Source organism: Diospyros lotus, chromosome 9 (genome assembly GCF_014633365.1).
Source record: "Diospyros lotus cultivar Yz01 chromosome 9, ASM1463336v1, whole genome shotgun sequence".
NCBI lineage: Eukaryota > Viridiplantae > Streptophyta > Magnoliopsida > Ericales > Ebenaceae > Diospyros > Diospyros lotus.
The window spans coordinates 1,954,630-1,969,747 of record NC_068346.1 but is presented as its reverse complement, the minus strand read 5'-3'; the positions used below and the strand labels follow the sequence as shown (position 1 = coordinate 1,969,747).

The 15,118-nt window shown below is 37.9% G+C and overlaps 1 protein-coding gene and 1 long non-coding RNA gene across 2 annotated transcripts; both read right to left on the bottom strand.

Moving 5' to 3' along the window:
• Positions 1-1,246: 1,246 nt before the first annotated feature.
• On the bottom strand, positions 1,247-2,367 carry LOC127810220 (transcription factor MYB1-like). The gene is made up of 3 exons (XM_052349561.1): positions 2,188-2,367; positions 1,990-2,119; positions 1,247-1,832 (listed from the first exon to the last, which is right to left on the bottom strand). The coding sequence occupies exons 1-3, from the start codon at positions 2,309-2,311 to the stop codon at positions 1,310-1,312; spliced, it is 777 nt and encodes a 258-aa protein (XP_052205521.1). The 5' UTR covers positions 2,312-2,367; the 3' UTR covers positions 1,247-1,309.
• A 4,645-nt stretch (positions 2,368-7,012) lies between these two features.
• LOC127809440 (uncharacterized) lies at positions 7,013-8,603 on the bottom strand. The gene is made up of 4 exons (XR_008025115.1): positions 8,346-8,603; positions 8,013-8,103; positions 7,783-7,922; positions 7,013-7,100 (listed from the first exon to the last, which is right to left on the bottom strand). It is a non-coding gene; the product is annotated as an uncharacterized LOC127809440 (long non-coding RNA).
• Positions 8,604-15,118: the final 6,515 nt, after the last annotated feature.

Sequence of the window (15,118 nt, the reverse complement as noted above, 5' to 3'; positions counted from 1 at the left end):
TGCATCGGGGGAGATCTGGGACCGATTGTAAGGTCGCATGACGAGGACGTCATGTGCTCAAGGGGGGGAAAATGTAATACCCCAAGAGCCCAGAGAAGTTAGTATATATCGAGGATAGTGTAAGGAAGGAAACAACACTAGCTGGATACTTTTTGGGCTGAATGTTGGCAAAGAACTCCCAAGTTAAGCGTGCTTGACTTGGGATAATCCAGGGATGGGTGACCTCCCTGGGAAGTTCGTGTAGGCCCATCAGGGTAAGTTGTTTCGGTTCTTCCTATCGCTCGATCGGGTCGTTACAATACTTCCTTTTAGATTTTCCTTTATTTTTTTTTTCTTCTTTCCTCCTCTTCCTCACACGCACAGCCCGCCTGCGCACCGAGGTGCCGCCAGTCAACGCTGCTTGGGCCTCCTCCAACAGCCGCGGGACCACCACCATCGACCGAGAGCCACCCAGCTGGTCCCTTATGCCTCCAGCCACCGACCGCTGCTACTGCTTCAGCCATCGCCAGTTACCAACGCTCTTGGCCGCTTCGCCGTGGCTGCCTTCCACAGCCACGGAGACCCTGACCAGCCTTCCATAACCAGCCATCGCTGCTGCACGACTGCTCCTTCCGCTAGCCACTGCTTTGCTGCATAACAAAGGCCGATTGGCGCCCGCCGCTTCAAGTCGACATGGATATATATATATATATATATATGTGTGTGAGAATATATATATGTGCCTATGTATATAGAAATTTATATGTGCCTGCGTATGTGTGTGTATATATGTACGTGTATTTTTATGGGCAGAAAAATTATTAATCTCAGCTATCAAATATATCATAAATTCATCTCAACTATTGAGGTGTCTCTCTCATATATTTGAGATATTTTCAAAAACTCTCTTATTTTATTATATTGAGGTTATATATATGTGAAGCGCTGTCTGCCCTAGCCCTCAAAATCCTCCTTTATAATATAATATATATATATATATATATTCCATGCGTTCCATTTTAACTTTATAAAATAATATAATTTATAATACATAAGATAATATTAATTTTAAAATAATTTTATAAATTAATTTATAATATATATATTTTTTACATCCAAATTTTCAAATTTAATTCCTTTACTTGCTTTTTACAAAAAAAAAAAAATTAAAATATTATAAAATTTATATAAACATATGTTTTAAATAAAAAATAATATAAAATAAAAATATATATACAATTAAACCTAAACCTATTGGATGATTCGAAGATGGTCGAATAGCATTTCTCATTACAAACAAACAAATAAACGGTAATTAACGAAACATTAGCTAGATTGCTGGCTGCTCTTCATCTCCCAAAAGATCACAAAGGTCGACGTCGGTGATATCCATAAGAATGTCGCTCCAATCATAACTCATCAGTTGCTCCTGAGCCGAACGTTCGCCGATCGGCTCTAAACCAGGTGTCACACAGAGACCATCACTCCACTGCCCCGTAAAAGCCTCTTCAAATGGCCCAATATCTTCCAAGAATGTGACAAGATCATCATCTTTAGCTTGGGATTCAACAAGACTACTGTTAATTTCTGGCGTTGGAGATGGCCCGGCGGTGAGGGGATCGTCTTCTCTTGTTCGGATATCTTCCATAATAGCGGGGGTTTTGCTCCTCATCCACGGGAGATTTTTCGGGAAGGTCCGAGGCTGAGGTCTTATGGTTTTGGTTTTAGTCGTCTCCTTGTCGGCGCTTTGAGCTTTCAGTACTATGTCTTTGTTCTTCCGCAGGTGGGTGTTCCAGTAGTTCTTCACATCATTTGGTGTTCTACCCGGAAGCCTACCCGCAATTAGTGACCATCTATTTCAAGAGAGAGACAGCCAAAAAATGGTTATAATTATGCATTAAGCAGTGGAATCATTTTAATTATAACATATATATATTATGGGAAAAGGGTGATTCAGACAGGTATATGCTAGTGTCACATATATTATATATATTATAGTTTGCAGCATGCCTGTTGCCTAGCAGTTTGTGAAGCCTGACAAAAAGATCAACTTCATCTTCAGTAAAGCTCCCTCTCTTTATGTTTGGCCTCAGATAGTTGAGCCATCTCAGTCTGCAACTTTTCCTGCATCTGTTTAATCCTGCAAATTCATTCAAGAACCATCAATTCCTCTCTCTATTTCTCTCTCTCTATATATATAATATTTACCAGCTTTTTGAGGGACTTGGTGCCATTTTCCTTCTCCATGCTTTTCAATGAACTGCTTGAGAAGTTTGTCTTCTTCCTCGGTCCATGCACCTTTCCTCACTCCGAGGGGAACTATTTCCTCCATAGATAGCCTGCTGTAAGCCTGTAACACTTCCGAGTGTTGAAGTAGAGTTGCTGAATTCTGTTACATAAATAACCCCCCCCCCCCCCCCCACCCCCCCCCCCCCCCCCCCCACACACACACACACACACTCACGCACGCACGCATATATTTCAGTGGGCTTGGGGCTGCGCGGATACGTGCACGTTTGACAGCCACAAGAACTAATTGCAATTAGCTCTAGATTATATATCAATCAATCAGCGGGGCGGCTACTTAATTCCAAACTCTGATAATTAACTTATTCACAGCCAGCACATTTGATCTTCACAGCTCACGCCTGACCAAATTCCAAAATAATTTTAAAATTTTTATTTTACCCCCATAGCCCACTCTCTCCTCCGATCACCCCAGTCGCTGCCTCGCCTCTCTTTTTCTCTCTTACACCATATACACACACAAACACACACACATATATATACACACACATATGTGGCCACCATGGCAAACCCAGCCCATTGTTGGGTGGCCGACCCACACACACTCTCTCTCTCTCTCTCTATATATATATATATATGTGTGTGGGCCACAAGGTGGGTCGGCGATGGCAACCACTCCCGCCAAAATTCTTTCTCTGTCCCCCGAATACACACACAAACACACGTAGATATATATATATATATATACTGACAAAGGAGTGTTTTTCAAAAATTCTAGCAAATAATTGAAGATGAAGTGAGTTGTTAAAATTCTCTGTTCAGGGTCAACTTCTACAAATAAACTGTACCAATCTACAAGGCCAAAAAATGCGATCCTTATATGGTTGGAAAGCTCTATGAGTGGCTCATCAATCAGAGTCTTCTAGAGGAAGTCATGACTGATTTATTAGGGAAGGGTCTGTTTGGGGTGCTACAAAAGAATTAAGAACTTCATTTAATGTTTTATATCATTTTCTATGTTTTTCATATTTTCCATGTAATTTAGCCTTTACTCTCAGTCATTAGACTTTGAAACTCAGCCAGTAATGCTTGGGGGATCGTTCTAAGATGCCCTTAAGATAGCTTTTATAATGAAGGATGGAGAGGATTGGATTTTGAATGAAAGTTGCCTGAGAGCATTTTCTTTTCTTTGTATCCCTTGGTTTAGGGTGGTGAGATTCTAGAATTCTGTACCTCTTGTTAGTTGTTTTGAGTGGTGAGTTTTTGTATCCCTCAAGAATTAATTTGGGTGGTGAAATTCTCTACTTTCTTGGTATTTTCTTGTTTTTTTTTTCCACCTCGGTATTAGTTGGTATCAGAACTTTTGGTTACCATGCCTCCTCGACGTCGTCGAGAAATAGATCTCCAAGATGTGGAAATAGATGATTTGAGAAGACAAGTCTAGCAACTTCAACAACAATTAGAATGTCTTCAGCTGAGGGAACAAGAAGGTGGAGATAATGTTTCTGAGCAAGAAGATTTAGGTGTTGAGGCTGAGAACGTCAATCCCTTTCATGATTCTGACCAAGAGGTAACTCAAAATTTCTCTCCTCGTTCTCAACACAGAGGGTGACAACAACGAATCTTGACATAAGAGTTGAGATTCCAAAATTTGAAGGAAAAATGTAGCCTGATGAATTTCTTAATTGGTTGCATACTGTGGAATGGGTATTTGAATTCAAAGACATTTCAGAAGATCAAAAAGTGAAATATGTTGCATTCAAGTTAAGAAAATATGCTGGCCTATGGTGGGAAAATCTTAAAAAAAGAAGATCTCGTGAAGGTAGAGGTACCATAAGATCATGGGAAAAAAATGAAAAGGGAGTTAAAAAGAAGATTTTTACCTGAAGATTATAAACAATAGTCTTTTCTAAAGCTGCACAACCTCAAGCAAAGGGAGAAATTTGTGGAAGAATATACGATGGAATTTGATTACCTCATGATCAAGTGTGATATTGTAGAACCTGAAGAATAAACCATAGCACGTTATCTTGGTGGATTAAAGCCGGAGATCGGTAAGTTGTCCAGCTCCAACCTTACTAGACTTATGGGGATGTTTGCAAGTTAGCAAATAAAGTGGAAAGAAAACAAAAGGAAATGGAAAATGGTAGCAATCGGCTACAATCCAAAGGAAATTTTCCCAACCGGGGGAGTACTTCTTCAAAGGTTTCTACTTTCAGGCCAACATTTTCAAAAGCTCCATTGAAGAATGAGGCTGGAAAACACTTCAAAGCCTCAAGGTGCCAACAATATTGGTTCCAGAAAATGTTTTAAGTGTCAAGGCTATGGTCATATTGCAGCTAATTGTCCAAATCGAAGAATAGTTACCCTTGTTGAAGAAAAAGAAGAAAAGAAGGAGGAAGAACTAATTCAAGAAGATTCGAGGTAGAAGATGTGACTTTTGTTGATGAAGGAGAACTTCTTGTTTACTGAAACTTGAGCATCCAACGAGAAGAAGATGATGAGTGGCTTCACCATAACATCTTCCATACAAGATGCACTTCTCATGGCAAAGTTTGTGATGTCATAATAGATGGTGGCAGCTTTGAGAATGTTGTCTCTTTAAACAAGGTGGAGAAATTGTAGCTCAAAATTGAAGATCATCCTCGACCATAAAACTGTCTTGGTTAGATAAAAATAAAGAGGTAAAGGTAAGCAAACACTGCCTTGTTCAATTTTCAATTAGAGAAAAGTATAAAGATGAAATTATGTGTGATATTGTTCCTATGGATGCATGCCACTTGCTTCTCGGGAGGCCATGGCAATATGATAGAAGGACTTTACATGATGGGTATAAAAACACTTACACTTTTGTCAAAGATTGTGTTAAGATTGTGTTAGGCCCTTCTAAAAGGGTGGGTATTCCCAAACCAAGCAAAGGGGAGGGAAATCTTATGATCTCTAAATCTGAAATTATTAGAGAAGCTAAAAATTTTGAAGGCTCATTTATTCTTGTTGTATTAGAAGAAAATGACACTAAGAAGGAGCATCATTCTATAGTGCAACCACTTCTTGTTAAATTTTCAAATGTAGTTCCTGAAGAAATCCCACCTGGATTGCCTCCCAAGAGGGAAATACAACATGTTATTAATTTTATTCTAGGAGCTTCTCTTCCCAACAAGGTAGCCTTTCGAATGAGCCCTCAAGAGTACAAAGAATTATAGAGGCATGTTGAGGAGCTCATGAAAAAGGGTCTAGTAAGAGAAAGCAAGAGTCCTTGTGTTGTTCCAGCACTTCTTGTACCTAAGAAAGATGGAACTTGGCGTATGTGCATTGACAGTAGAGTTGTGAACAAGATCATTATCAACTACCGCTTCCCAATACCTTGCCTTGATGATTTACTTGACCAACTCCATGGTGCAATCATATTCTCAAAGTTGGATCTTCGAAGTGGATATTACCAAATTCGAATGAGGCCTGGAGATGAGTGGAAGACAGCTTTCAAAACAAGAGATGTGCTCTATGAATGGATGGTTATGCCATTTGGGCTCTCTAATGCTCCTAGCACTTTTATGCGGTTAATGAACTATGTATTGAAATCTTTCATTGGAAAGTTTATTGTTGTCTACTTTGATGATATTTTAGTGTATAGTAGTAATAAGGAGCAACATTTACAACACCTCCATCAAGTTCTCATCACTTTGAGGGAGCATAAGTTATACGTTAACTTGAAGAAATGTGAGTTCTTCACCAATAGCCTTGTTTTCCTAGGCTATGTTGTCTCAAATGAAGGAGTAAAGATGGATCCCAGCAAGGTAGAGGTTATACTAAGCTGGCCAGAACCCAAATCTATCCATGATATTCATAGCTTTCATAGTCTTGCCTCATTTTATCGGCGTTTCATCAAAGGGTTCACTACAAGAGTTTCAACTTTTTTCGGCGGTGAAAAAATCGCTGGAAAAAGCTGAAAAATCGTCGGTAAATATTTTACCGGCGGTAATTATAACCGCCGAAAATACTAGCGTCGGGAAAGGTTTCCGACGGTTAAAAACCGCCAGAAAAAATTAATTACTGGCGGTTTTGATAAACCGCCGGTAAAAGTAATCATTCCCAGCGGTTCTTAAAAATCGCCGGCAAAATTCTTACTTTACCGGCAGTTTTAAAATCGCCGGAAAAATTCTTCATTTGTCGGCAGGTTCTAAAATCGTCGGCAAAATATATTTATTTTATTCCTCCTTTGCTGGCGATTTTAAAACCGCCGACAAAGGAAGAATTTGTTAGAACTTATTTTCGTTTTATGCAATGCCTGCATAAAACCATTTCTATAGATATTCAAGCATTCACCGGCAACAAACAAATAGTGACTAGATTATGGTGTACAAAACCCAACAGTTTCTATCAGTTAAAAAAGTCCCTGCAGTATGCACTTAACCATGCATTTCCAAACAAGGTTAGAGAGAAGAAGAAAATGGTTCAACAAAAATAGTATGAAGCCAAGAAGATGCTACTGATAATGAGTGCACCAATTTCTGATCATTAATCTAGGGCTTCTATCCATTGAATATATAGCATCACAAATGTTAAAACATTGAAAGATGGAAATGGAAAACAGAAAATGAAAAAATTAAGGCAGAAAATAAAGTTGCGAAATAAAATTATATACGTTGGGGCCACGTTCAAGCCATTCTTGAATAAGATATATATCGAGACTGATCAAGAAAAGGGTGCAATGAGAATGCATAGCGATAGATGCCGCCAAGCAAATGCAGCTGAAGCCATACCAGACAGAACTTACATATATACAACCCTTGACTGCAGCATGACGGCAAAATGCCTGAGGCAGTTCCTCTTGGCCATAAATAGGGTAAAGCAATGCACCAGGTGCATTTGGAAACCTGAAAGGTTGAGAAGAGCAATGAAGAAGATTATCAAAGACTATAGAATATATCAAAGCATTTTGTGGGGTAAAAAGAGGACAAGAGTGGGAGAGCAAGCGAAAATGAGCAAAGGTGGAGTCATTGATGAGGTATGCTCAATGTTAGAAAACTGTCAACTAACCAATGGCATTAGTTGTACAAAGTGGCTAGTTCCTTAAATTCATATTCAGCACCCCAGTTGTTACTGTTCTACCAAGAAAACTGACTGTGCATGGATTTGCATTGCTGCCTTTTTTTTTTTTCCTTCATTTTTTATGTAGACCCAAAGAAAAAACAGAAAATTCCCTGAGCCTAGTGGATTGATCTCCTGCTCTACGTCTTCACATTAGTTCTTACACTTGGGTGATAAATGACAAGAATTTAGCAATGAGCAGCCAATTATTTAATAAATAATGTTTTATACTATACATTTTAAAATGGAATAAAAAAAGAGGAGCATGCTAGAAATAGGAATGGCTTCACCTGTCACGTTTCTATTTCCAGCCAACTTGACATCATTATCTTCATTGTTCTATGTAAGAAAACAATCCATTGCTTGTTCTACTCCACTTAAGATGCAGTTCTATTAACATTATCTAATAAATAGCAATCATAATTTTAGAGTAACTCCTGAAATATAAACCCAAAGATTGGTAACAACCTGCCAACTGAAGAGTGGTAAAGCGCTAATCGATTTATTCCATCCCTTGTCTTCAGAACATCTTTACAAACCTCCAACTTATTTGAAATATCATTTTGCAACAGTATCTCAGCACTTCCTCTCTTTCCCTAACCTTCAACCTATGCTAACAGCTGTAGAGTCAATTAAACTTCATGCAAACCATAAACTTAAAGTGATTAAGAATTCGCTAAAAGAACTCTACCAAATACCTCTATCTTCAAATTTATGTTCCTCGAGTGCATCAGAATCACGCTCGATCACGACCTACAAGAAAACGATCGCGTGCTTTGTAATTCACTTCTGTTAAGTCAATCGTGTCACCACGGAGAAAAAAGAAATTTCAATCAATGACTTCTAGTTACGCGCGTTAAAACTGAAATAACAGAAACAACGAATTCACAAAACAGCTTCAAAAGCATAAAAAGCTAGGGTTTGACACGATGAAGATCGATCACATTCAGAGCGCTCCATCTTCACAAACACCAAAAATGCTGGAAACAGAAGCGGGAAACAACGCAATATTGATCTCGAATCTGGCTTACCTACGAAGACGGTCAAAAATTGACGTTGCAGGCTATCTGTTAGCCATTGTTTCGGACCTGAGGTTGATTGTGCCCCCCGAACCGACGAGGACAAGCCAAACGAAGAACTCAACAGCTCCGAATTCCAAGAGTTACTAGATTAAAATTTGTGCAAAATGCGGTCATCAGAAAGCTCTAGAAAGAGAAACGAACGAATAGAGATACAAAATGCGGTCATCAATTTAGGGTTTGCAGAGGGGGATTTTGGAAGAGAAGAGGGTGAGGGGAAGATTTATTTGGGCGGGGGCAGGGGCAGGGGAGAGTGCGCGCGGGGATAGATAAAAATTACCGGGGATAGATAGATAAAAATCGCCGGGGATGGGCCAACATTACCGGCGATTTTAGAAACCGCCGGTAATGGGTAAACATTCTCGGCGATTTCTAAAAACCGCCGGGGATGGTTCAACATCCCCGGCGGTTTTTAAAACCGCCGGGGATTGTGTTAAATCCCCAGCGGTTTTAATAACCGCCGGGGATTATAGTGTTTTCCAGACAATTGTTCAAATCGCCAGGAAAAGTTCGTCGGCAATACCCTTTTTCCTTGTAGTGGTTCAGTACTATTATTGCTCCTATCACTAAGTGTTTGAAGGGTGGAGTGTTCAAATGGACCAAAGAGGCACATAATAACCTTGAACTTTTGAAGAAAAAGGTGACTCAAGCTCTTATTCTTTCTCTCCCAGATTTTGACAGAGTTTTTGAAGTTGAATGTGATGCTTCTAACGTAGGCATTGGTGCAGTCCTTAGTCAAGAAGGAAGACCCATTGCTTTCTTTAGTGAAAAACTAAATGATTCTTGTAGGAAACTCAACTTATGATAAGGAATTATTGTTGAGTTCTAACCTAGTCAAGAGGGGGGGTGAATTGACACCTTTTAAAACTCTAATGCAAAACTTATGCACGTATATATATGAGAAAAAAATTTAATACAAACCAAAATTATAGTTGAGAGTACGGGAGCACTTAAATACTAGATGGATAATATGATATCCGCCAGCTGTGCTAGTATGTGCTTTGGTCCAATATACTCTTCAAATTACAACTTGGTGAAAACAAGTTATTTGAATGCACACAATAACAAGTCTTTAAATAAACCAAATGGAATATTGAATGAGTACAAAGAATGATCAATTAAAGCAAATCAGAATATAATCAAAATAACCAACAAGAATGCAGGCCTTAGGGTTTGGCCAGTTTAGATAGCACAAGATCAAAAACAAACAAGTATAATCAAGCAAGAATAAGTAAAGAGTAAAGAGAAGAAGAACACAACAATGTATAGTGGTTCGACCCTTATGGCTTACATCCACTACCTAAGGATTTTCTTTCTTAGGATTTTCAACCAAATCCACTATATAAAATTTTTGTTACAACCACCGAAGCCTTCACTTGGCTTCATCGCCACCAAACTACTTCTGGAGTCTCACACTCACTAGTTTGGATTTTGTACGCTCTTTACAAGATACAAGAATAGTAGAGATTGAGAAATAGGGTTTTCTCAAAATAATACAATGAACCGTAGAGAACTTTCTTAGTTTTCTCTCAAGAAGATAGAGGAAGAGAAAGATTTAAAGAGAATGAAAATCTCGGCTAATAATGTAGAAAATAATAGGGCTTCCAAAAGTTGTTCCAAAGCCTTCAAGAGACCCTTTTATATAGTGTTAGAGTAGTCTTTCCTTGATCAATCTCAACCCTCTATGTGTCAAGTCTTCAAGCCAATCTCAACCCTTCATATTGAATTCTTGATTTACTTTCCATAATTAGCTAACTTGATTGATCATCAAGACCTTTGACTTTTGTTGATCTTCAATCAGTCTTGAATGAGCAAATCAATTCCATTAATGCATGGCTGATTTTAAGGATTAAAATATCATCAAAACCTTTCATAATTCTTGCAAAATCGACAATAAATAAGAAATGATCAATTCTGACTTCTAATTGATCTTCAAACACCTTTGATTGTGCAATTGACCCCTTAGCTTCCATAACAAGCATAGCTAATTTGAAATTTGAATTTAAACCTCCAATAGTGTAAAATCCATCCAAATATTCTCAAATAATGAAGCAAATTTGTCCAACAATGAAGATATCAATTATAACTTCAAAAGCTCATAATTGATCAAGTTTCCATACTAAAAATGTTGACAAGTAGAGAATCAATTTATGTAGCTGAATATATGCAAGATATCCTTTGAATATTCTTCCATAATGAAGATATCAATTAGCCATAATGAGTAGGATACTTGATTCCATGATTTGAGTCTCCATATCCTTTTAATGAGAGAGAATCAACAATAAAGGAAAGTAATATCAATCAAGGTTTAATTTTCAAACCTTAATTTCCTCCATTAATGTTGAACAATAATGCTGAATCTTTAACTTCTCTATTTGAATGCAATTCAAAAAATTCTTCCATATTTAACTAAGTAGAGGAGCTTTTAGGAACCTTTAAATTTACTCCATGATTCTCTTACCATATTTAGACCAACGAGATGATGTAGCCTAGATGAGTGTGCTCCACGTGGCTGCCATGTCATCAAAATGCCACATTAACAATGCCATGTCGCCAAGTTACATATATGGCAACTCTATATAGTGGACTACTCCAATCTCCTCAAAAACTTCCATACAGATCTTTCGAACTTTCCATATCTGAACAAGGATTCCACATATATATCTTCTAGACTTTCCATTCCAAGAAGAACTTTCCATACATAGCTCAAATACTCAAATCTCTAGGAAGCTCTCTAAAAACTTGTTTCCATATATAATGAAATCTCTATATAAGTATAAGAAGTTTCCATATATAACCTGTGTCATGAAATCACTAGAGAATAGTTTTGTAAGCCTTATGAAGGCTTCATGCTTTGTTAGTACATAAAATATAAATGTACATTCACATTCACACATGCCAATCATCAATCATCAAAATCTACACTCAACAATTATATGCTATCATCTAAACTCTAGAGCATTGGAGTCAATATTTGCTTTCCAAATCATTTGTTCTTTTTTCTGATCATGAAGCTTTGAAGTTTCTCAATGGCCAACACAAGCTGAACAGAAGACATGCTCTCTAGATTGAATTTTGGCAAGCCTATAGCTTTGTCATAAAGCACAAAACAAGGACCCTGATGTGGATGAGATGGCCTTAGCATTTTATGACAAGTGTGATTTGGGCGATTTTAAAGGCTAACTTTAAGGAAATCGGGCTAATGATTTCGAGTCATAAGCTTCGCTGATAAGGTCTATGCTTTTTCGTGCAAATTCCTTCGTTTAGGCCTCGAAATTAGCATTTTTTCTATTTTAAGAAATAATTTTTCCTTATTTCATGCTAATTTTTAATTCTGTAATAAAATCTCAATCTTGCTTTTTTTGGTAAGATTCAAGATTTAGGGTTTCTGGATGTTTTCCAAATGATAGCCTATAAATTCTATATTTATAGGAGATTTTAATCGATTGATAAATTTCCAATAACATTTTTGTTGAAATTTTCTCTTAATTCTCTTCAATTTATTCGGTATTCTTTAGAATCAACGATTTATTAATTGAGTCCTATAATCTGATTTTCGTGAGCGAATCAACGGGTTATTAGAAGGCTTTCTCTACTTCAGACTCTCAATCAAGTTGCAGATGCCCTTAGCCGAAGACATTTCTTGCTCACCACCCTAAGAGCAAATGTTCTTGGATTCGAAGTACTCAAAGACCTTTACAAGGATGATCAATACTTCAGCCCAATTTGGAAAAATGTTTAAAAGCTCCATTTAACCAATTTTTGTTACAGGATGGTTATCTTTTCAAAGGAATCAAATTGTGTATTCCCCAATGCTCTTTACGAGAAATGATTCTTAATGAAGCTTATGATGGCGTATTAAGTGGACATTTTGGGAGAGACAAGACTCTTGTACTTATTCAATAGAAGTTTTATTAGCCTAAGATGGAAAAAAAAGTTATGCAGCATATAACACGATGTCGGACATGTCGTATTGCAAAGACCCGGGCCCAAAATTCAGGCTTATACACTCCTCTCCCTGTACCTGAAGCCCCATGGCTTAAGGTGAGCATGGATTTTGTAGTAGGCCTTCCAAAAACTCAAAGAAACAAAGATTCTGTGATGGTGGTGGTTGATCGTTTTTCAAATATGGCTTATTTTATTCCTTGCAACAAAACTCATGATGCTTCTTATATTTCTGATTTGTACCTTAAAGAAATTGTTAGGCTCCATGGCATTCCTCTAACAATTACCTCCAACCGAGATTCTAAGTTTATGAGTCACTTCTAGCGAACACTATGGAGAAAGCTTGGCACATAGCTTCAGTTTAACATCACTGCTCATCCACAAATCGATGGTCAAATTGAGGTTGTCAATCGAAGCTTGGGAAATCTTCTTAGAAGCTTTGTGGGGAAAAATATTCGTCAATGGGACTTGCTCTTACCTCAAATGGAGTTTTCCTACAATCAATCCGCTAATCAAATGATTGGTTGTAGTCCTTTCCAAGTTGTCTATGGCCAAACACCAAAGGGGCTGTTAGATTTGACTCATTTGCCTATTACTAATCATTTCAGTAGTGATGCTGAAGAAAGAGCCAAACAAATCAAGAGGTTTCATGCTCAAGTTCGGGAAAGCATTATCAAGCATAATGAACGTTATGCCAAGCAAGTCAATAAACACCGAAAGCATGTTAACTTCAAAGACAGAGATTTGGTGTGGGTACATCTTCAAAAAGAGAGGTTTCCTCTAGGAACTTTTGCTAAACTCAAGCCAAGAGCAGCTGGTCCATTCAAAGTACTTCAAAAGATTGGTGAGAATGCATATAAAATTAACCTCCCAACAGATTATGGAGTTTCTAATACATTCAATGTGACTGATCTTACTCTTTCCCCTAAAAATGATGATCAACCTGACTCGAGGTCTAGTTTTCTCCAACCAGGGGAGCTTAAAATGGGAGTGTTTTTCAAAAATTCTCAAAAATTCCAGCAAATAATTGAAGATGAAGTGAGCTGTCAAAATTCTCTATTCTGGGTCAACTTCTACAAATAAACTGTACCAATTTACAAGGCTAAAAAATGCGAGCCCTATATGGTTGGAAAGCTCTATGAGTCTAGTTTCCAAAGCAGCAAACGGCTCGTCAATCAGAGTCTTCTAGAGGAAGTTATGACTGATTTACTAGGGAAGGGTCTACTTTGGGTACTACAATAGAATTAAGAACTTCATTTAATGTTTTATGTCATTTTCTATGTTTTCCATATTTTCCATGTAATTTAGCCTTTACTCTTAGTCATTAGACTTTGAAACTCAGTCAGTGATTCTTGGGGATCGTTCTAAGATGCCCTTAAGATAGCTTTTATAATGAAGGATGGGGAGGATTGGATTTTGAATGAAAGTTGCCTGAGAGCATTTTCTTTTCTTTGTATCCCTTGGTTTAGGGTGGTGAGATTCTAGAATTCTATACCTCTTGTTAGTTCTTTTGGGTGGTGAGTTTATGTATCCCTCAGGAATTAATTTGGGTGGTGAATTCTCTACTTTTCTTGGCATTTTCTTTTTTTTTTTTTCCACTTCAGTATCATATACACACACTCGCACGCACCTATATATACACACACACGAAAAGCATGGTCGTGACCATGGAACTTGGTTCTCGATTGCTAGCAGTCGGTAATTGTAGACATTCAGAATTGGTCAACCGTGATCCCTCGGCCCACCATGATCCAATAAGCACGAACGTGAAAGAAAGAAACAAATAACACCAATAATAAACGATACATCAGAAGATTTTGACGTGGTTCGACCTTAATTGTGCCTAGTCCATGACTGTTTTCTGATCATTTTGACACAGTAACAATATGTGATTGATCATGCTCATTTAATAGTTTTTTTGACCCCTATTTATAGTGTAGGGTCTTTATAATTTTTTGGATGACTTCCAATTATAGAAGGATAATTATTATAGGGATAATATGTCTTTATCAGCCCCCACAAAATCAGGGAAAAAGGTTCTGCACCATCAGGGACCTGGTTTTCTACAAATAAGACAGGTAGACATCATCTCCAGTTATCTTGTTTTTTGGTTTATTTTGCGAGCTGAGAGCTCGCCCATTCTTAAGGTCTGAGCTTGGGCTTCAGTGATGTGCAACCTCTCTGGGACGTCTTTGGCCTTAGGTCCACTAGGGTTGGAGAGGTTGGGCTAAATCACTAGACTATTTCCAACCTAAAACAGTCTAGAAAACAGCCCAAAACGGTTCAAAAAATGCCCGTAATAGGAACACAAGGGTTCCCCGACTGTTGGTAGTTGGGAACCAGGTTTCATGGCCACGGTTTCCATGGCTACAGCCATGCCTTTCGTGTGTGTGTGTCGGCCGTCATGGTTGACCCAGCAATGGGTTGGGTCAGCCATGGAAACCGTGTGTTGTGGGTGGTAAAATAAAAATTTTAAAATTGTTATGGAATTTGGCAGGGTGTGAACTGTGAAAAGCAAATGTGTGGGCTGTGAATAGAATTTCCCTTAACTTTACTTTCTACACTTAGATTCTTCCTGAGTTCATTCTTCCTATTGTCAATGGATGTGGAACTCCTCCTCTAGGGACGATCGCTTCGAGCAGATATATTTTTCAAAGTATGAGGTCTACTTCAGAATAACTACTCGAGGGATAGGTTATAACGACAATAAAAAAATTATTAACTTAAAATGTTGTCCATAAGTACGAGAGTAAAAGTTTAGTTTATCTGAACTAATCGAA